Source organism: Rana temporaria, chromosome 1 (assembly GCF_905171775.1).
Source record: "Rana temporaria chromosome 1, aRanTem1.1, whole genome shotgun sequence".
NCBI classification, from domain to species: Eukaryota; Metazoa; Chordata; class Amphibia; order Anura; family Ranidae; genus Rana; species Rana temporaria.
Genome location: NC_053489.1, coordinates 399,493,993 through 399,518,004, shown reverse-complemented (window position 1 = coordinate 399,518,004; position 24,012 = coordinate 399,493,993). Strand labels below are relative to the sequence as shown.

General features: G+C 43.3%; 1 protein-coding gene across 1 annotated transcript in view; it reads right to left on the bottom strand.

Moving 5' to 3' along the window:
* Window positions 1–24,012, bottom strand: part of LOC120913251 (ras-related protein Rab-8A) — a 67,104-nt gene that overhangs the window by 38,914 nt on the left and 4,178 nt on the right. Inside the window, exon 2 of the mRNA XM_040323075.1 lies at window positions 1,433–1,493. Within this exon, the coding sequence (XP_040179009.1) occupies window positions 1,433–1,493 (61 nt within the window). The remainder of the gene's footprint in view (window positions 1–1,432; window positions 1,494–24,012) is intronic.

Sequence of the window (24,012 nt, the reverse complement as noted above, 5' to 3'; positions counted from 1 at the left end):
GGGGCTTAAGTGGTTAAAGCGGGGGTTCACCCTATAAAATAAAATAAAATTTTTTTTTTTCTTCTAGCCTAAAATTCGGCATTGTAGCGCGAGCTACAGTATGCCGGTCTTAATTTTTTTATCGCCGTACTCACAGTGTAATCGTACATAGTAGATTCCGACTGCCCACGGGGAATGGGCGTTCCAATCCAGACGGAAGGTGATTGACGGCCGGCTCTGGCGCGTCAGAGTCTGTGCGCAGGCGCCGTGAAGAGCCGAGACCTACTCCGGCTGTCTTCGGGGAGCGTGACGTGCCAGAGCCGGCCGTCAATCACCCTCCCTCTTGAAAGGAACGCCCATTCCCCGCGGGCAGTCAGAATCTACTATGTACGATTACACTGCGAGTACGGCGATAAAAAAATTAAGACCGGCATACTGTAGCTCGCGCTACAATGCCGAATTGTATGCTAAAATGTTGTTCTGCAGAGTGAACCACCGCTTTAAGTGTATAAAGGCACCTTTTGTCTGTGCGGGAGAATAGTGGTACAGATGTGCATAAAGTCATCACGTTTAACCAGTCGATAAAGGAAATCAGTAAAGACCCCAAAACTCCCTTTAAGAAGCCCTAGAAGGAGAGCTCAATAGTGCCTTGCCACATTAAGCCCAATACCAAGGGGCCCCAGGTCACAGATTACAGGATAGGTGAAAAGTAGATACAGCAACCTTCAGCTTGTGTCCTGCTGGTGCCAGCGGCGCCTGTATCTGCCCGAGCTGCAGTTTGCATAGAAGAATCCAAAATGTAGTATTAGCTTTTCCACCTGAAGCGTTCTGACAACCATTGCCATTAAAAGCACCAGCTGGCCCTTCCCCGTGAATGAGGCTTGGAACCAGAACCACCAGAAATGATGCTCTCCTCCTGGATCGTGTGGTCTCCTACTTGTCCATGTCACTTACTGATTTAACCCGCAATGAGCATACAATCCCTGACTTATTTAGTGTGGGAACCACATTTTGCTGCCATCTATGATGCGCTCACCATGCAAAATTATAGGACAGCTCTGCCCTCCTAGACCAGCTGGCTTGATTAGATCAACTCTATACGTGCACAATGTACTGATGTATGAACATCAGACACTCCTGGCTGAAAAAAAAGCAAGGATGGGCTGTATAGCATTTGTATGTATGGGAACACACACACACACACACGCTTATACATTAGGCCAACACCAAAAATGACCTGGCATCATTAGAACTATGATAGTTTTCACTGTAACCTCCCTGTGTAAATTAACACTCCCTAGCAAAGTACATTACAAAATTATGCAGCTTCCAACACTGCAGCCTTGAAATACTGTAGCATAAAATCTGACAATGTCTGCCATAATATCCTCTACACATGTGAAGAATAAATATTTTTATTATTTTTAAGTGAAGACATGTATAATAAACTTACCATATCTGTAGCTTAATTCGCTTGCCATCTAATTCTATAGTTCTGATTTTAAAGTCAATACCTGCAAGAAATAAATATCATCATTAATAACTACAACCAAAATGCAATCCATAATCTTTTTAAAGTTGACTTGAAAATGTAGGCAAAAATTTTCCGCAGCCTCCAATTGCATGCCCAAACAATTACGCCTCATCTGGGGTCTATGGATTGGAGCAGCCGTGCAAGTTAACCAATCAGCTTCTAGCTTCGGCTTGTTCAGTTAAGCACTCAAAACGTAAGCTAGACGCCGACAGACAATTTATTAAGCCTTGTTCACATCTGGGCTTAGAAGAAAACGCACCAAAAAACTTGAGGCACCTGCAGTGCTGCCATTTCTTGATGGCATCCCAAACATGGGTAGCAGCAACATGACAACATGAGCTTGGTGGCACCACACTCAGATGTGAATGTAGCCTCAACAAAACACATTGACAGCTTTCTAGGTTTTGGACCTGGTTACTAACTTCCTGAGAAATTTGTCAAGTTGGAAGATTAAAAAATATAACACACACACACACACACACACACACACACACACACACACACACACACACACACACACACAGGTTGGACAAAAATATGGAAACACTACATGATTTTTAGGTGTGAAAGCGAGGACATTAACATTGAGCCTAGGTTCACCAAAAGACAAACATTGCATGCGATTTGCACCACATTGTTGGGCAGATCACATGTGATGTTTTTGCAATGTGAATCCAACCATACAACTGAACTTGCATTGGATTCGCACGAAAAAGGTGCAGGAACCTTTTTTCCCCGCACTGGAATCAGATTACATGAGTGTTCACACCCATGTGATCCGATTCCTGTCCGAAGGCAAAGTTCGCACTGCGATCTGCTAACCGATCTGCGGGTGTCATTAACTTTGTATTGACACCTGCAGCGGTTCGCAGAGGAAGGCTGGGTTCACACTACTACACTACTTTCATCCTACTTGGCTCTGCTACATTGGTCCTACATCCATCCTACTTTCATGAACAGGATACTACTTTGGTCCGACTTCAATGATATTCAATGGGCCTGAAGTAGGATCAATGTAGGACCGACTTGTGTAGGACGCTACAAGACACTCTCATAGGGAAACATTGAACACAGAGCAAAGTAGGATGAAAGTAGTGTAGTAGTGTGAACCCAGCCGAAAGCATGAACTGCCTGCTAGGGAGATGCAATGCGGGAACTGGAATCCCACATCGTTATAGTTTGAACCCAGGCTCAAAGCGGTAGTGATGCTACATTGCTTCCACTGTGTTATGAGACGCCTAGCCAACAGGTGGGAAGCCGCACTTTTGTCATTCACTGCATGCGCTGCTAGTAATATGGAGTCATGTCAGTGCTTACCGAGTTTCAAAGAGGGCAAACCAAATTGTTGGTGCCTCTATGACTGAAGTTATCAATTGGCAGTGTCGCAAGGTGCAATATCAAAGATCAGTACAGGTTCCAGGAAAACGTCCCCCCGATAAGTATAAGCGCGGACGACATGGTCAACTGACCAAAAGAGACAAAAGGACATTGCACAAGATTGTGAACCGGATTTCTGCACGAAGAGTGGTATCAGATACCATTATCCACCATCCTAGACTCATTCCCAGGAGAATTCAGGCCATCTTGAATTGCCAAAGGCGGTGCAGTCCAACTCATAAAATATTATACATATACTTTTTTTTTTTTTATATATTAACACTTTATTAGCAACCATAATGTAGATTTTAAGTGTTTTCAGTGAACAATAAGGCCTCATGAACATGGATGTTTATTAGCTGAAAATATCTAAAAAAAAAAAAAAAAAAGGAAAAACCCTGGTGCTTTCCCACATTCAGGGAGTCACAGCTGCCGTGTATAGCTACAATGAAAGTAATTGTGTAAATGCTGATCATCATATCTAAAATCTGTGCTTACCTGCACATTTGCGTACGGCGTATTTCCCCCAAGACGCAAAAACTGTTCACGTGAGTACAGCTATTCCTTTGTACTGGTGGCTGTGCACTGCACCTGTGATTCCATGGGCGTGGGAAAGTGTTGCGATTTTATGCTCGAGTTTTCAGCTAGTAAACGTCCATGGTAAAAGCTATCTACTATATTGTTCACACCAATAAAACTGAAATTGTGCTTCAGTAATTCACAATGACTAAATGCATGGGCGTCACAATCACCCAATACAAAAATTCAACGCTTTGACACCAAGTAAGGAAAGGAACAGAATAATCAACAGTGTTGTAAGCAAGAGACAGGAGAGTTGCCCAACTCCAGGCAATTAGAAAATGACCCCTTGTAGTGGGGCTACAATTGCCACTTTGTTCCTTCCGGCTGATAGACCGGTCCCTCGCACTCTAGTGAAGATTTATGCAGGGTCCCTAGCCCCAGATCTGGATGTGTTATTGCGGAAGAACATTCTTCCCACCACCAGAGCGTAGGGGAGCACCATCTATTGAGGGAGCAGAGGATCAAGTAAGTAAAAGGGGTCCTCCACTCCCCTAGACAAAACAAGTAACTAACCCTTTCAGGGCAGTCGCAGCCCCACGGAGGGATTTTTTTTTACAAATTTTTTTTTTTAAAACATAACATGAATACATCTATGATATACAGTGGTAAAAACTACTATAGGTTTTTTTAAGCAAAGCACGAATGGGCCTTTATCTTCATTAAACAGCGCCAGCTTCCTCTAGCTGGTTTATATAGCCATTTCGTTTTGGAAAAGCTTTCAGTGGAGGGAAAGTATATGAATTTATCATTAAATATACTGATTCCATGCTGTATTCCTTGCCTCAGAGCGATATAATTGCTGGGACAAAATATATGGACAAGTAGATGCTTGCTACTCACTTTACACATTGCAGTTTCAGCTAACTATGCATTTCCTGCTGACAATGCAGCTAGAAGGAGGAAGTGACCAGACCCATCCAAACCCTTTTGAATTTCATGGCAACACCCTTATAGACAGTATGTTGTGTATATAGTATTCAGAAAAATACTAAAATAAACCTGATAAAATACATTGGAGTCATTTTATGTGGACAATTAACTGGATTTTCTCACATAAACCATGCAGTACAGCAACCAAATGTTACAAGCAAGTTTGCTTCTAAAAGTCATCAGCCATACCTGTATTATAACCTACGGTATGTACTGCAGTGGGGAAATGCTACCAGGAGTACCCCATACAGTGCACAGTATTGGTGCTACTCATTTTTCTATAGCCCTTCTTTCCCAGATTACCAAAGTGCTAAAAAGAGGAGCTTCACCCTGTAAACAAAATTATAAAAAAGTCAGCAGCTACAAATACTGTAGCTGCTAATGAAAAAAAAAAAAAAACACAAACACACCTGTCCCAAAATCCAGCGATGTTCTCACCCAACCCAGCTCTTTGCCAGTCTTCAGATGCAGGCGCCTGCATATTAAATGTGGGCAGCCAACTGTGTATGCGCAAGCCATACTGCACATCGTGAACGACCCCGCAGTCTCCTGGGACTTGTGACCCGTGCCAAGAGGCTGCAGGGGAAGGGGGGGGGGGTCCTTCCACTCAAATCACTGACTGTGGCTGGGTGGTGGGAATACTTCTGGTCTCAGCCAGCAAGTGACTTCATGAAAGGGGACACATTCAGGCATGAAAAAAATCTTTAGTAGAATTTGAAGGACTACATTAGGAAGATTTATCCTTCCTTCTTGATATACATTGGCCAGGAAGGGAGGGAGCACAGACAGCAATGAAATATCACTGAGCTTGTAACCCAGCCATTCTCAGCCAGGATTCTCCTCCCAATGGCCACCAATGTAAGGGTCATTTTTCCCCACTGACCCCAAATGGATTTGTTTAAGCTGGGGTTCAAAAATATTGTTACTCTGGGGTAAAAAAACTTGAGAAAGTCTGTTATGATTCTTCCCCAAAACAGCACAGTAGAACATGGCAATGGTTTCATATCCAGTACTTTTTTTTCCAATATTGATTACAAAGCAAAAGCTAGGGTCCTACTGAAAGCTATGGAAATCCCCAGAAGGCCCCCTTTCAGATAGAGCAGAATCCGTCAAGTGGATGCGCCTGGTCAGCAGGGGATCTCTCCGCTGAGAAGGCGGATGACAGGTCCGTGTCCACGGCACTATGCATAGTGGAAACTAGGCATGTGCATTTCGTTTCGTTCCGAATCGAAATTCGGACGAATTTTTCATTATTCGGACATTCGGATGCATACGAATTCCCGAATTGCAATATTAATGAATTTACCGAATCCGAACGTTTTCGATTCCGAATCGAAAACCCGCGGACGAAATTCGATCGGAATTCGATTTTTTTTTTCGAATTCCGATCGAATTTCGTCCGCGGGTTTTCGATTTGGAATTCGAAAAAAAATTTTTTTTTCGAATTCCGATCGAATTTCGAAATTATATTCGAAGAGAGAATTTTTCGAATTCGACCGGATTTTTTCGAAATTCGGTCGAAAACGAACGAGTTCCGAAAACGAATTTAACACATGTAACGAACCTAACTTAACTAAATTAATTAAATAACGAATTAAAACGAAACGAAACGAAATTTTCCCTTTTGCACATGCCTAGTGGAAACGGCGACAGCCCGCTGTTCTCTATGGCGCGTTCGGATAGAAACGTACTGTCTGTCCGTTTGCATCCAACTGTCATCCGATCCACAGGACGGATGGCAAACGCATCTCCACCCGTCTGTTTTTAGCGGACCAAATCCATACAGAACAATGGGTGGTCCGATCGGGTCTGTCTGGAAAAACAGACAGGCAGACCCCGATCGATCCGCTGGTGTGAAGGGGCTTAAAGAATTAAAAAAAATATATTTATCCAAACCCAAGAAACAAAGTGCATTCTCTTACGACTAATCAGTCCTTAGATGTGGCGACTCTTTGCTTTATTTTTAGCGTACAATTCTGCCAGCAACACACTTTCTAACATAGGATGACAACGCCTAATTATTGTACTGGAGAAGTAAAATTGTCACCCAAGGACAAGGTTACAAAAAAATGTCCCCCTGTCCTCTGCTGCAGGACTACAGTAAAATGTCCTCTTCTCCAGGTCTCTAATAATATAGAAGGGAGGGGTTCTGTAGTCCTCAGGGATAACTGCAAACAATGTCATAGGTAAAAGGCAACACAGGCAGAGAGCACAAGGTATCAGCCAACAGGATTTCTAGAAGGATCAACAGGGATTTTTTTGTCACTTACTGAAGAGCTATAGCAAAACATTTCCAAAGGTATCTTTAATGGAGCAAATTAGAGGTTCATTTACCCTTTAAAGTGGCCACTTTAAACAAGCTGCTAGCAGGATTCAGAACATCCTAACGTTTGCTGAAGCTTGCTATCACAGCATATAGGAGAGCATGGTGGTGACAATTTGGGCCTATTCACCCCAGAGGCCACTGGTGTGTGCTGTAAAGGGAGCTATACCAGTGTGTTTGTTTGTTCCTACTTTATTGTAATGGCACAATGACATTTCAGTCACCTTCATTCTTTGAAGGGTTTTATGATGCATTTTTTTTTGTGCACTTACTCCTACATTTACAGGGAGTGCAGAATTATTAGGCAAATGAGTATTTTGACCACATCATCCTCTTTATGCATGTTGTCTTACTCCAAGCTGTATAGGCTCGAAAGCCTACTACCAATTAAGCATATTAGGTGATGTGCATCTCTGTAATGAGAAGGGGTGTGGTCTAATGACATCAACACCTTATATCAGGTGTGCATAATTATTAGGCAACTTCCTTTCCTTTGGCAAAATGGGTCAAAAGAAGGACTTGACAGGCTCAGAAAAGTCAAAAATAGTGAGATATCTTGCAGAGGGATGCAGCACTCTTAAAATTGCAAAGCTTCTGAAGTGTGATCATCGAACAATCAAGCGTTTCATTCAAAATAGTCAACAGGGTCACAAGAAGCGTGTGGAAAAACCAAGGCGCAAAATAACTGCCCATGAACTGAGAAAAGTCAAGCGTGCAGCTGCCAAGATGCCACTTGCCACCAGTTTGGCCATATTTCAGAGCTGCAACATCACTGGAGTGCCCAAAAGCACAAGGTGTGCAATACTCAGAGACATGGCCAAGGTAAGAAAGGCTGAAAGACGACCACCACTGAACAAGACACACAAGCTGAAACGTCAAGACTGGGCCAAGAAATATCTCCAGAGTGATTTTTCTAAGGTTTTATGGACTGATGAAATGAGAGTGAGTCTTGATGGGCCAGATGGAAGAGCCCGTGGCTGGATTGGTAAAGGGCAGAGAGCTCCAGTCCGACTCAGACGCCAGCAAGGTGGAGGTGGAGTACTGGTTTGGGCTGGTATCATCAAAGATGAGCTTGTGGGGCCTTTTCGGGTTGAGGATGGAGTCAAGCTCAACTCCCAGTCCTACTGCCAGTTTCTGGAAGACACCTTCTTCAAGCAGTGGTACAGGAAGAAGTCTGCATCCTTCAAGAAAAACATGATTTTCATGCAGGACAATGCTCCATCACACGCGTCCAAGTACTCCACAGCGTGGCTGGCAAGAAAGGGTATAAAAGAAGAAAAACTAATGACATGGCCTCCTTGTTCACCTGATCTCAACCCCATTGAGAACCTGTGGTCCATCATCAAATGTGAGATTTACAAGGAGGGAAAACAGTACACCTCTCTGAACAGTGTCTGGGAGGCTGCGGTTGCTGCTGCACGCAATGTTGATGGTGAACAGATCAAAACACTGACAGAATCCATGGATGGCAGGCTTTTGAGTGTCCATGCAAAGAAAGGTGGCTATATTGGTACTGATTTGTTTTTGTTTTGTTTTTGAATGTCAGAAATGTATATTTGTGAATGTTCAGATGTTATATTGGTTTCACTGGTAAAAATAAATAATTGAAATGGGTATATATATTTTTTTGTCAAGTTGCCTAATAATTATGCACAGTAATAGTCACCTGCACACACAGATATCCCCCTAAAATAGCTAAAACTAAAAACAAACTAAAAACTACTTCCAAAAATATTCAGCTTTGATATTAATGAGTTTTTTGGGTTCATTGAGAACACGGTTGTTGTTCAATAATAAAATTAATCCTCAAAAATACAACTTGCCTAATAATTCTGCACTCCCTGTATTCACTGCAGTGAACACATGGGACTCAAGGCATATTGCCTTGTCCATGCCTTGGGAATGCATTATGCCCTGTACACACGATCAGTTTTCCCAATGGGAAACTGAGGAGAGCTGTTGGCCGGGAAACCTGGCCGTGTGTATGCTCCTCGCAGTTTTTCAGATGGAAAAAAACTGCTCAAAAACCGCCATAAAAAAAAAAAAAAAAAAAAAAAAAAAAAAAAAACCTGGTCTCTTTTTCCCGCTGGGAAAACCGGCGGACTTTTGCCCGGCGGTTTTTGGCAGTTTTCCTATGGGAAAAACTGCGATGGAGCATACACATGGCTGGGATCCATCACAGTCGGGAAAACTGGCCGTGTGTAGGGGAAAGACTGAAAAGAGCATGTTCTTGGCTTTCCCCTCGGGATTTCTGACGGGAACTTTTCCTGTCAGAAATCCTGCACGTGTGTACGGGGCATTAGACAAGCCCAGCCCAAAGCATATGGTGTCAACGGGCCCCTAAAAAAGTCTCCAATGACCTTGATGGCATCCCTTACACCTGCTTGAAAGCTACAGCTCATATGGCTTACAGAAAATCACATTTCTCTTCTTCACAATTTATGAGTATACACTCGATTTACTACAAGATGACAATTTCCTAATAAACAGTCCACAGAATGTAAGAAAGGTTATGCAAAACTTTGGAAAAACCTTTCTTGCTACTTATTCATGTCATCAGTTTTCAGCAGCACCTATATTTGTGAGCAACTATTTTCAAGGATGAAGCACACGAAGGACAAAATTAGAACCAAAATATCCGTTGAACACCTTGAGAATTACTACTACATCCATTGATATTGATGCGTTAGTTTATCAGTCTCAAATATCGCACGCACTGTTGCCCTTTTTTACTTTGATAATAAAGTAAAAAAATAAAATTATATATTTATTAATAATAATATGAACATTACTCAGATAGATAATGTACCTATTTCAGTAATCATTAACTTGTGATCTTCTCCTCTTCTTCCAAGGTGGCCCAGGAAGGTCAAAAGGTTGGACACCCCTGGTATAGAGAAACCCTGCAACTCTTTGTGGCTGAAGAAACATCTTATTATAGGCTGATCATAAAATCATGAATATCAACTGATTTAACAGGAAATTCGAACTTTGCGTGACCCCGTCAGCATCTAGTAGATTTCAAAATTGTAGGAGCTGGTGAAAAATTGTCAGCTGAATAACTGCATTCAACTAAATACAGCGGCAGTGAGTGTCATGGCTGTCAGAACACAATAGCCAGCAGTGTAGATCCTTCCATCCACACTGTCTAGCATGGATGGAGGTGCTTAACCGGTTAAGACCTGGACCATTATGCAGGTTAAGGACCTTGCCCCTTTTTGCGATTCGGCACTGAGTCGCTTTAACGGACGATTGCATGGCCGTGCGACGTGGCTCCCAAACAAAATTGACATCTTTTTTACCCACAAATAGAGCTTTCTTTTGGTAGTATTTGATCACCTCAGCGGTTTTTATTTTTTGCACTATAAACAAAAATAGAGCGACAATTTTGAAAAACAATTCAATATTTTTTACTTTTTGCTATAATAAATATCCCCCAAAAATATCTAAAAAAAAAATAAAAAAAATAAACGTTTTTTTCCTCAGTTTAGGCCGATACGTATTCTTCTACCTATTTTTGGTAAGAAAAAATAAAAAAAAATCGAGCGTTTATCGATTGATTTGCGCAGAATTTATACCATTTACAAACTAGGGGATAGTTTTATTGCATTTTTATTATTTTTTTTACTACCAATAGCGGCGAGATGAAAGAAAAATCCTGGATCGCCGCACTCCTCAAAAAACGATGTCTTTATTCAAAACATGAAAAAACAACAAAAATTCAAATGGAAAAAACAGCCAAAATTCATGCAGTCAACCAAGAAGTGGATTAGGAAAAAAGAGCTGACATGTTTCGCATCCTGTGATGCTTACTCGTAGCTGCGATCAGCGATTTTTTTCATGACTGCAACATTATGGTGGACACATCGGACAATTTTGACACATTTTTGGGACCATTGACATTTTCACAGCAAAAAGTGCTATAAAAATGCATTGTTTACTGTGAAAATGACAATTGCAGTTTAGGAGTTAACCACTAGGGGCGCTGTAGGGGTAAAGTGTGACCTCATGTTTTTTTTCTAACAGTAGGGGGGCGGGGCTGGACATCATTGATCGTCTTTCCCTATATCAGGGAACAGACGATCACCGACATTGCCACAGTGAAGAACGGGGAAGGTGCGTTTACACACACACACACACACACACACACACACACACACACACACACACACACACACACACACACCTCTCCCCGTTCTTCAGCTCCGGTGACCGAGAGCGGGAGCGGGTACAAATGAAAATTGGTACTCTCTTCCCCCCCTCAAGGGAGGAAGCAAACCAGCGGTACTTTACTTTTTGGGTGAAGTTCAGCTTTAACTATGTATTTTTCAGCTACCTATATTGTCACAGTAATTATTTACGGTAGTGCCTCCTCAACCGACTGTGAAACTTATAACTAAATTTTCAAGCCATCACTATGATATACGTGCGCTTCTTGACAACCATTGGCATCTACTACGAGATGACCCCACACTTGGGAAATATGTGGGGAACCACCCTGAAATTGTGTTCAGGCGAGCCAATTTCCTAAGAGACAGATTAACCACTAGCCATTACACGGAGGCGAAGAGCGGAGTGTCTAAACTACCTTTGGGTACTTCCAAATGCGGCAGTTGTTCGTTTTGTCACTGGGTTTCTACTTGTCAAACAATTTCATTACTTAATGGGGACAAGTTTCCACCAAAATTTTCGGCCAACTGCCGCACTGAGGGGGTCGTCTATCTGATGACTTGCCGATGTGGGGCTTTCTACGTCGGCAAGACGAATAGACAACTAAGACAACGTATTAACGACCACGTTTACTATTCCAGAAACTGAAAAATGCTAACATCTATAAGCCAACATCTGGACTTGTATCATAAGTGACACTTCCGTTTCCTTCTGTGTGCTGGCTGTGGTTCCAAAAAATCCGAGAGGTGGAGAATGGGATAGAATCATTCTCCAATAGGAAGCTATCTGGGTTGAGAGGCTTGATGCGGTAAATCCTCCAGGCCTCAATCCTACAAATGCTTCTTATAGAAGTGTAATGTACTTCTTTGGTCAGGTCTATACAAACCCTAGATTATACCCACGATTTAGCTACCTCTTTTTGGTTATATCTATTTATTTATTTTGGGAGTAAGTTGGCGGCGTGTGGACTGTTACACTACCGGAACACATGCTGTCATGCACTCTTACTTTATTAGTACTTCTCATATGACCCTTCAGGGGCCTTAATGCCCCCTTCCCTCCCCCTCTTTTTTACTAACTAGTCACTTTATGTAGAAGTGTATTTCCATTAACACTTCGATAACTTGCATTTTATGCATCTTGCTTTGTTCACACACTAATAATTCCCTTCATCCCTCCAATAGAGCACTCTACTCTAGCTCCAGCTATTCCGCCAATGTTCCTTCACGACTATGTACTTTTTTGTACGATTTACACCCCCCACACAACTGGATGTGCTGCACTGCCCATACCGTTATGGTATGGGTTTAAGATGCAGTGGGACAGTATCTAGTTACTCACACATTTACTTATATACGTTTGTGTCCCAAGTTGTGGTTTTACAATATATTATGCACCATTGTTAATTATTAGCGAGCCATGTTTTTGTATGCACATTATATGGAATTTTAAAAGCATATTTTTTTTTCTTCGTATTTAACACCTGCATATCCCCTGCCCTGGCTACTCTCATCATTTAAAGCGGTGGTTCACCCATAAAAACGACTTCCCCCTATTACACTGCCCCCCCGCATTACAATACGAATATGCCATTAATTTTTTTTTGGCTGCTGTACATACCTGGGTACAGCTATTCACCCGTGTCCTCCGGTTTGCGAGTCCCGCGGGAGTGGGCGTTCCTACCATGGCGATGATTGACGTTTTGACTAAAAAACGAGCTCCCCCCGTCGCGTAAGCAGCGTCACGATTGGCAGAAGGAGCCGAACGGCGAGTCGGCGCTATACTGCGCCTGCGCATCGCAGTTCGGCTCCTTTCGCCAGTCGTGACGCGGCTTACGCGACGGGGGGAGCTCATTTTTTAGTCAAAACGTCAATCACCGCCATGGTAGGAACGCCCACTCCCGCGGGACTCGCAACCCGGAGGACACGGGTGAATAGCTGTACCCAGGTATGTACAGCAGCCAAAAAAAAATTAATGGCATATTTGTATTGTAATGCGGGGGGGCAGTGTAATAGGGGGAAGTCGTTTTTATGGGTGAACCACCGCTTTAATATGTATAGTTTTATTGTAATGGGTGGATTTTTTCCATCTATGTGACTTATGCGTTTTTAACCCATTATTTTGGATGCTGTTTATTTGTTGCTCGTGCACAGCGCGGACTGTGGACGTTTGGTCGTCCGCCCCTCTTTTGCCTGTCTTCCCGGAGTCAACTCCCCCTGCTGGTATTCTGCCGGTGGACCAGGTCCTTGTTCCCTGAGTGGGCCGGGCCCCAGCACGCCTCTGTGACACATTGCCGTTTTGGCCCGGTCTGCCGTGTCCCCCTGATGACGAACGGTTTGATGGGAACCGCCATTTTGGCGCTAACCGCGCATGCGCGGTAAACCGTGACCCCGCGGGGTGACGTCACTTCCAGGCGGAATGACGCACTTCCGATGGGGAAATTTAAGAACGGCAGACGCCGCACTCCTGTTGCTACATACAGGATTGCGGCGTCTATGCATGACCCCCTCCGTGCTTCTTGTCTCTCCCCCTGGCTAACTCTGTGCGGCTGTTCAGGTAACTCCTTTCCACGGCTTGTTATCAATAGGCTACTATTGTAACCATACTTACAAGTCTGTTTAGGTTTTTATTTAATAGCAACTTAACACATTGATCTCTCCCTAGATACTGCCGCACCTGTTAAAAGAATTACCCCCCTTTTGCTGCGCTGAGGTGGCTACCTCCCCTCTAGTGCTCAGCCATTTAGTAACCAGGTACATGGAGCCTATTCAAGCCTAGATGTGTTCAGAGGGACTTCGGATGGGGTCTTGACGCCTACCCACTATCACCGTTTACCAACAGATTGTGTCACAGCTAAACTTGTTTACCATTACACGCAACGGTGAGCCCATTTGACTGTCCTACCTTTTGTTTAAATCAACCATTCGTCTGATACGGGTCACCTATGTGACCCCCCTTTTTGTCTGCATATTATGTCCTTGCCATTTAGGAAATGCTTTGTCTTTCTCTGTGTATTTCAGAGCACCGACCATATGCCCAGGAGGCTGGTTAGGTAAAAAGCATTGTACACATCTTACTCTACTACTAGCGGTTGGATCTACGTATTTCTTTGGAAATTTGTTTGATCTGTAAGTGTAAGAACTAACTCTATGTTTGAAATGTTTTCACGCTGTTTTTTTTTTTTTTAAGTAGATTTTATATGCAGACATTAAGAATTGTCACCTCTATAAGTTGCCCCTACCCGAATGGTTATTATCTAAATGTCATCTACGACTATTATATATGATATTACTTAAGTTTATCTATGCCAAGTCATTAGCTTGCTGAGTGGATTGGGTCTGGTTCTATATGCACTTGATCTGCGGGTCAGTTTGCGTACTGCACGAGCAACAATGTATAGCAGCTTTTTAACATTCTATTTGTGATTTGTATATTTGTTTTATGTATAAACTGGTTTGACTAATTGACATCTTTTTGTTTAGGTTATGCATGTCTGTTATTAGACTTCTATGCTCCTGATGAAGCATCATGTACGCGAAACATGTCGAGAGTGAAAGCAAGATCTACCATTTTGCATATCGAACTCAGTTTCAAGCACTAAGAGTTTATACACACCCTCTGATGCTACACATTCTTATGTTATGAATGTATTTGCATAAGTATAAGCATTTTTACCTTGTGTTATATGTACTGAGATCATATGCCGATACTATTTTACTCTGTGTTTTTTATAAATAAATATTTATTTATTTATAATTTCTAAATAAATTTATACTTTTTTATACTTTTTGGTACGTTTCTATTCCTTGCTGCAGCACAAAGCCCCTAGGGGTAATTTTCTCTTTTCTCATAAATAAATATTTATAGTTTTTTTTACATTAACTACTTGTACTGCCAAAAGTCCACTTTATTAGTCCAGATTCATTTCCATTGCCCCATATACGGTAGTTAGTCAGGTAAAAAAAAATAAAAAAATAGGACAAGTCCATCTAGTTCAAGCAATAAAGGAGGAAAAAAATTAAATAAAAACCATACATACAATCCCATATACCCACAGTTGATCCAGAGGAAGGCAAAAAAAAAAAAGAAAAACCAGCAGAGCATGATCCAATTTGCTACAGCATGGTAAAAATTTCCTTCCTGATCCCCCATGAGGCAATCGGATTTACCCTTCATCAACTTTACCTACAAATGTTAGTACCCAGTTATATTATGTACACTTAGGAAAGTATCCAGGGCTTTCTTTAAACAATCTACTGAGCTGTCCAGAACCACCTCTGTGTGGAATCTATTCCACATTTTCACAGCTCTTACCATGAAAAAAACTTTCCGTATTTGGAGGTGAAATCTCTTTTCCTCTAGACAAATAGCTCAACACCAAGTTCCCTATATGGACCACTTCTTTATACACATGTTGATCACAGCCCACTTCCTGTTTCTTGTCTGGTAATAAGCCTAGGCTTATGACATCATGCACCGTTCTCTAGTGCGAGTTTGCCAGGAAGGGGGGGGGGGGAGATGAGTCAGAGGGCCAATGAGAGCTGCAGAGCTGGAGGTTTGCCTGTGTATAAATCCAGGAAGTGAACTGGCAGCAGCTTCAGCTGCCCACAGCTAAACTGGATGCAGCCAGACACAGCGGAGGGAGATTTCTGCAACATAATAGGCAAGTACAGAATCACAGTATATATAAAATATGCAAAGTGGTTGGAGGGAAGCTTCAAAATTGCAAAGATGTTTTTATTACAAATTATGTGAGCAGACTGCAGTTCCTCTTTAAATTCATTATTTTCCTCAAAAGTATTCACAGCCATTGCTCAATACTTTGTTGAAGCACCTTTGGCACAAATTACAGCCTCAAGTCTTTTTGAGTTTGATGCTACAAGCTTATCACACCTAATATTGGGTAGTTTTTCCCATTTTTATCTGTGGAACCTCTCAAGCTCCATCAGCGCCAGTCATTTTCAGATCTCTACAGAGATGTTCAATCTGATTCAAGTCTGGGCCACTCAAGGACATTCAGAGTTGTCCCATAGCCACTCCTTTGTTGTCTTGTCTGGGTGCTTAGGGACGTTGTCCTGTTGGAAGATGAACCTTCGCCCCAGAGCACAGGTTTTCATCAAGGATGTGTCTGTATATTCATATTCATCTTTCCCTCGATCCTGACTAGTCTCCCAGTTCCTGCCTCTGAAAAACATCCCCACAGCTTGATGCTGCCACTACCATACTTCACTGTAGGGATGGTATTGGCCAGAGGTTAAGGGGTGCCCGGTTTCCTCCAGGCATGACACTTGCCATTCAGGCCAAAGAGTTACATTTTGGTTTCATCAGACCAAAGAACTTTGTTTCTCATGGTTAGAGTCCTTTTGGCAAACTTCAGGCAGGCTGTCATGTGCCTTTTACTGACGAGTGGCTTCAATCTGGCAACTCTACCATACAGGCCTGATTGGTGGAGCCTGATTTGTACCCACAAAATACCAACCACAGACTATCTGATCAGTTTATTTTAAACTATCATTCCTTGACTTTGATCCATCCCCTTTGCCCTTACATTTATATATGCTGTTTTGACACCAGAGTTTTGTGTATCCTTGCGCATTATTTACTTGTCTCTGATTGGTGGAGCGCTGCAGAGATGGTTGTTCTTCTGGAAGGTTCTCCTTTCTCCACAGAGAAACACTGGAGCTTTGTCAGTGACTAGGGTTGTCCCGATACCACTTTTTTAGGAACGAGTACAAGTACCGATACTTTTTTTTCAAGTAGTCGCCGATACCGAATACCGATACTTTTTTTTAATGTGTCCCCAAATGCAGCCATGTCCCCCACATATGCAGCCATGTCCCCCCAGCCATGTCCTCCACATATGCAGCCATGTCCCTCTAGCCATGTCCCACCAGCCATGTCCCACCAGCCATGTCCCCCATACCTTTGCCGCCGCATGGAGAAGATCACAGCATTCATTTGAATAGCTGTTTTGCCCGCGCGTATAGACACTCCCCCTTGCTCGGGATTGGACAGATCACGATCACCCATCCAATCCCGGGCAAGGGGGAGTGTCTATACGCCCGGGAACACTACAGCTATTCAAATGAAAGCTGTGATGTTCCCGAACTGCGTTTAACCCATGCGGCGGTGCGATGCGGCGGCTTTCGATGCGGCGGTGCGATGCGGCGATGGCAGCGGTGGGGGGGGGGGGGGGGGGGAGTATTCTATTTAGTATCGGGGGTATTTGCGCGAGTACGAGTACTCCCGCAAATACTCGGTATCGGTCCCGATACCGATACTGGTATCGGTATCGGTACAACCCTATCAGTGACCATTGGGTTCTTTGTCACCTCCCTGACTAATGCCCTTTACCCCCGATCACTCAGTTTTGGCCACTCTAGGAAGAGTCCTGGTGGTTTCAAACGTCTTTCATTTATGGATGATGGAGGTCACTGTGCTTATTGGGACCTTCAATTCTGCAGAAAATACAGAATAGCTGTATTTATAAGAAGATATTTATTAGAAGATTGTTTGAGAAAAAAACAGCATCATGAAGGCCAAGGAACCCACCAGGCAGGTCAGGGAAAAAGTTGTGGAGAAGTTTAAAGCAGGGTTAGGTTATAAAAAAAATATCCCAAGCTTTGAACATCTCACGGAGCACTGTTCAATCCATCATCCAAAAATTAAGAACTGCAAACCTTCTAAGACATGGCCATCCACATATTGAGAGAAGAAGGATCACCGCTCCAGGTGGGTCAACTATGTAGTAATAGACTAACTCAGGATACCGTGGGTGCTGGCAATGCACTAGACATGCATAGGATATGAAGAGAAGAATGGACAGCAGCACTCCGATGACCATTAAGGTTGTCTTTTATTTAAACGAACAGCAGGTACATCACATCACAGGGGTACAGCAATGGAACAGGGGAACAGCCGACGCGTTTCGCACTGAACTAGTGCTTATTCATGGCTCATGTACCTGCTGTTCGTTTGAATAAAAGACAACCTTAATGGTCATCGGAGTGTGGCTGTCCATTCTTCTCTTCATGGCCATCCACATAACTGACAGGTAGGGCAAGGAGAGCATTAGGAGCTGCAGAGATCCACAGCTCAGGTGGGAGAATCTGTCCACAGGATAATGATTAGATTAGTCGTGCACTCCACAAATCTGACCTTTATGAAAGAGTGGCAAGAAGAAAGCCATTGTTGAAAGAAAGACAAAAGTCCCGTTTGCAGGAAGCCATGTGGGGGACGCAGCAAACATGTGGAAGAAGATGCTCTGGTCAGATGAGACCAAAAATTGTACTTTTTGGCCTAAAAGGAAAAAGGTTATGTTTGGCGGAAAACTAACCCGGCACACCACCCTGAACACACTATCCCACTGTACAACATGGTGGTGGCAGAATCATGTTGTGGGATGCTTTTCTTCAGCAGGGACAGGGAAGCTGGTCAGATTTGATGGAAAAATGGATGGAGCCAAATACAGGGCAATCTTAGAAGAAAACCTGTTCGAGTCTGCAAAAGACTTGAGATTGGGGCAGAGGTTCACCTTCCAGCAGGACAACGACCCTAAACATACAGCCAGAGCTACAATGGAATAGTTTAGATCAAAGCATATTCATGTGTTAGAATTGCCCTGTCAAAGTCCAGACCTAAATTCAATTGATAATCTGTGGCAAGACTTAAAAAATCCAATCTAACAGAGCTTGACCTATTTTGCAAATGAGAAAAAAAAAATAAAAAAAAACTCTAGATGTGCAAAGCTGGTAGAGACATCCCCAAAAAGACTTGCAGTTGTAATTGCAGCAAAAGATAGTTCTACAAAGTATTGATTTAGGGGGGCTGAATATAAATGCATGCCACACACACACACACACACACACACACACACACACACACACACATATATATATATATATATATATATATATATATATAACCATTTATCATTTTCCTTTCACTTCACAATTATGTGCCACATTCTGTTGGTCTATCACATAAAATGAATTTACATTTTTGGTTGTAACATAACAAAATGTGGAAAAGGAGTATGAATACTTTTTCAAGGCACTGAAGACAGGTGTGCACTTTTCCACATCATGTACAATCAACTGAAATTACCACAGGTGGACGGGACTACAATCAAGTTGTAGAAACATCTGAAGGATGATTAGTGTTAACGGGATGCATGGGCGCTTAATTTTGAGCGTCATGACAAAGTCTGTGAATACTTATGTACATGTGATTTTTTTTTATTTTTAATAAATTTGCAAAGATTTTAAACAAACTTCTTTCACATTATGGGGTATTGTTTGTAGCATTTTGAGGAAAATAATGAATTTAATCCATTTTGGAATAAGACTAACATAACAAAATGTGGAAAAAGTGAAGCGCTGTGAATGCTTTGCGGATGCACGGTATATATAGTACACTTTGTTTGGAGACCCCTGCTTTAAAGGAATCATTCTAAAAGAAATAATGAACTATGCCTTCAAAATCCAAGCTGAAGAAATAACAGGCTTCTGACAAAACAGACCCTGTGGGAAGGACATAAGATTGTTACCATCACAGAGAGCGGAGGTGAATAGTTTAGTGTTGGACAAAGTGCTGCAAACCAAATAGACATTCCCTACAGGGCTTTAAAGCGGGGGTTCACCTGCAATTTTTTTTTTTTTTAAACAGCAGCTACAAATACAGCTGCTGCTGTCTGTTAAAAAATGTACACTTACCTGTCCAGCACATCCGCCGAAGCCGAGCAGTAGCTTGGCTCTCGGCTTCCTCCGCCACCATCCTCTGTAAGGGAATCGGGAAGTGAAGCGCTGTGGCTTCACTGCCTGGTTCCCTACTGTGCATGCGCGAGTCGCGCTGTGCAGTTCCACTGGTTCCCGTTGTGTTCTGGGAGCCGAGTGTTTCCCAGAACACAACGGGGAGGGGGGTCTATATCCGGAAGTGGTGCAAATACCTGTTTTATGGGAAAACTGCCATGTTTGCTTTTGGTCGGGAAAACCGACCGTGTGTATGCTCCATAGCAGTTTTTTCTGACAGGAAGACTGCGAGCAAAAAAAAAAAAAAAGAGAACTTGTTCTCTTTTGTCCCGCCGCGATTCTGTGCGTTTTTTTGCTCTGCAGTTTTCCTATGGGAAACGCTGCAGTTGAGCATACACACGGCCGGTTTTAACGACCAAAGCTGTCATGGCAGTTTTCCTGTCAGGAAAACCGGCCGTGTGTACACGGGAAAAGCAACCGAGCAGGTTCTTGATTTTCCTCCTGTACGAGGCATTACCGTCAGTCTCTGGCTCTCTGCTCTACCCCTCCAATGCTCATTAGGGCACAGGGCTGTGGAGAGGATGGCAGCAGCTGGCTCACGCTCTCATCAGCGCAGTGGGAGGCCGAGCCAGTTGCCTGTCAAAAATCTGGCTTGACACCTACACTAAAGTTTGGATCCTTGCAGTGTCTGGAGAGGCTCTGCGACATCTGCCAACAGAAGGCTTCAGCCCACTGTCAGTTGAATCTGGGTCACAGAAGTACATAAATAAGTGCAACCCTGTGACCCAGAATAGATGTTGGAGACCCTGTTAGAGAGATGTCACCTTGCTTCCTGTCCTGAGACCGCAGAACAAGAAATTAAGGTAACAGTACGGAGATGAAAAGATAAGTAGGTAATAACCCGATAGAGGTTCCAGTCCAAATCCATTTTCCTAAAGAAAAGGTGTTATGTTGCAGGAGGTGGAGACACTGGAAAGATTTCCCATAATTTCAGTCCTGAGGGAAAAAGGCGGGAAATCTCCCCAATGGGGCTTACAAACCACAAAAAAATAAAAACCTATCCAGGTTCTATCCTAATTCTGCTAAAAACTAACAAGAAAAGGTTTTTGTCTGGAGTAGGGCTTTAGTGGTAGTGGTTTAAAGCTGGTTGACAGCCATTCAGAAAGCAATTTTTCCCTGCGTGTCCCTGATCTGCAGTGGCTGGAGGAAGAGGAAACATCAAAGGTCTACCAGACCCTAAAAAATGTTTTGGAACCGAAAATCTGGATTTACTAAACATTTCTTGGAGGACCTTTTTCGCCATTGCCATTTTCTATGTTCTAGCAGTTACACAATATACTCTAAGAGCTGGTTCACACAGGGGCGACTCGTCAGGCGACTCAAGTCGCTCTAACTTAGAAAAGGGTTCTTGTACGACTTTGGGGGCGACTTGCATTGATTTCAATACAGAAGTCATTTTGCAAGTCGCCTCGCCCCAAAGTCGTGCCGCCCCTGTGTAAACTGGGTCTAGGCATAATAGAGAAACAAAAGTACTGATCTGCATACCAGTGGCAATGACTAGGAAATGTACAACACAGCACCTGATATCCTCCTCAATAAAACGAAGCAGCAAGTCCAAAGTTTAGCAAGTCATTCACACAATCAGAGCAACGTTGGCATTTTAGATCTTCTCTACAATGTCATCCATTAGAATAGATGCAATAAAATCGCCCTGCACACAAGTTTACTGTGAAAATGTTTATAGCGGAAAATTACGTCCTAGAGCAATGGTGGTCACCTTTCTTGATCAAGGGGGCTTTGGGTGTGGCCCTGGCATCAGCCAAGATTCACATATAAGATTTAGGGAATATAAAACTTCAGAAAGCTGTTGTAAACCTGCAGGCAAGCAATAGGATACAGTCAAAGACTACCTGCTTGCTACAAGGGATGTCAGAGACTGCGTAGATGCTATAGTAGTTGGGGCATACTTCAGGAGACATAAGGCACAATTCACAAAGCTACCACCACAATAAGGCCCTCTTCACGCATGCATATAACCACATACACTGGATTTCTGACTACATTTATGCTTGGGCACCCATTCCTAACCAAATGTAACCACTTGGTGTGCGGCTACATGGCTGCCTGTCAATACTTTAAAAAGGCAGAGTGGCCACCACTATTCAAATAGACCTGTCATAGCAGCCACAAAAATCCACTGGAACTCAATATATGCACCTAAACGCCTGTTTAAAGGCAACCTAAGGATTATTTATTTTTTTAACTGTTATTTTCAGTTGAGTCCATAGAGATTTAAAAATTACAATTGCATGGCTTAAACAAAGCTTTGTGAATTGAGCCTAGAGACTTAACACATTTCATGAGAAGCTGAAAACACAGAAAACAGTCTGCAGAGGCTCCGAGGGACAGAAGGGGAAAAAAAAAGGAAAATCTCTTGTGTCCATGGTGCCAATTATATAGGCCCTGAATACCAAGGATGTCAGGGGGCAGGAGCTGCCTGTGACCTAGCATCCTAAATCCGCACCCTCACTGCCACAAGTGTCTAGAACAGAGGTCCTTAAACTACGGCCCTCCAGTTGTTCAGGAACTACAATTCCCATCATGCTTAGTCATGTCTGTGAATGTCAGAGTTTTACAATGCCTCATGGAATGTGTAGTTCTGCAACAGCTAGAGGGCCGTAGTTTGAAGATCCCTGGTCTAGAATGTACGGACAAGATTTTACGTTGGATCTTATCGCCAAGCGAAATCCTACCTAAAGTCCTATGGCCGTGTGCACAAAACCTTTTAGATTGGAACAGTGAGCCATTTTATTGTTGGCGGTGTTCTCATTAGATAGATTCCCACTACTGGGACAAAATGCAATCTCCGTTAGATCTACTACCAAGTATGCAGTACAAAGACCTGCCTGACTGTGCATAAAATTATTTGATAGAATAGGTAGGTGCTCATATTAGATGGTTTTATTTGATCTTAAGTTCATTGTACAGTCAGATTGTAACGGGTGTGGTGAGCCTTAGGCCGGGTACACACGGACAAACATGTATGGTGAAAGCGGTCCGTCGGACCGTTTTCACCATACATGTCTGCCAGAGGGCTTCTGTACGATGGTTGTACACACCATCGTACAGAAGTCCGCGCGTAAACAATACGCGGGGCGTGTCCGCGGTGTCGCCGCGTCGATGACGCGGTGTCGCCGCGACAATGACGCGGCGACGTGGGCGGCCCGCCTTTAAAATGCTTCCACGCATGCGTCGAAGTCATTCGACGCATGCGAGGGACGGCGGGCGCCTGGACATGTACGGTAGGTCTGTACTGACGACCGTACATGTCCGAGCGGGCTGAATTCCAGCGGGCTGTTTTAAAACAAGTCCAGGAATATTTGTCTGCTGGGAAAAGGCCCGGCGGGCAAATGTTTGCTGGAATTCGGCCCGCTCGCACCTACACACGACCAAACATGTCTGCTGAAACTGGCCTGCGGGCCAGTTTCAGCAGACATGTTTGGTCGTGAGTATGGGGCCTTAGGGTCACCAATTACATTACAACCTGACTGTACAATCTCTGTTCGATATGCCAACATAAAGGTAGTGCAGGGGCTTGTCTGAGTGGGTATAAAATAATTTATAGATTAGGCAGGCAATTGCTCAAATTGCATTGTTTTGGTTGATCTAAATTGATTGTGTAGCACACCATCCACTATACAAGTCAGGTTATACAATATCCTCTAGATCAGTGGTTCTCAACCTTTCTAGTGCCGTGACCCCTTGGTAAAATTTCCCAAGTTGTGGGGACCCCTAACGGTAAAATTATTTTCCTATCGTGGGTTTTTGGCACCAAAGGCAAGACAAGTGATTTGCGCCCTTAACCCACGGACATTTAGCGGTCCCCGAGTCCCTTTCACTCGTACAGTATTAAAACCCCTTATAGTACATTTTAGAATGTACCACTCTTTCTCTTTGTACTCCTTTCTTTCACTTTTATCTCTCTCTATCCTAATTTCTTGTTTTGTTATCCCCATCCCTCTCTTGTTCTTTCTCTTATTCTTTCTCTCCCTTTTTCTTTGTTTCTCCCCCTCTTTTCCTCTCCCTTCCATGTATTCTCTATTTTTATTCCTTTTCTTACTCCCTGGTGGGGAGTATGGGATTAGTGGCAATGCTGGCGGGGAGTTGGGATCAGTGGCAATGCTGGCGGGGAGTTGGGATCAGTGGCAGTGCTGGCGGGGAGTTGGGATCAGTGGCAGTGCTGGCGGGGAGTTGGGATCAGTGGCAGTGCTGGCGGGGAGTTGGGATCAGTGGCAGTGCTGGCGGGGAGTTGGGATCAGTGGCAGTGCTGGCGGGGAGTTGGGATCAGTGGCAGTGCTGGCGGGGAG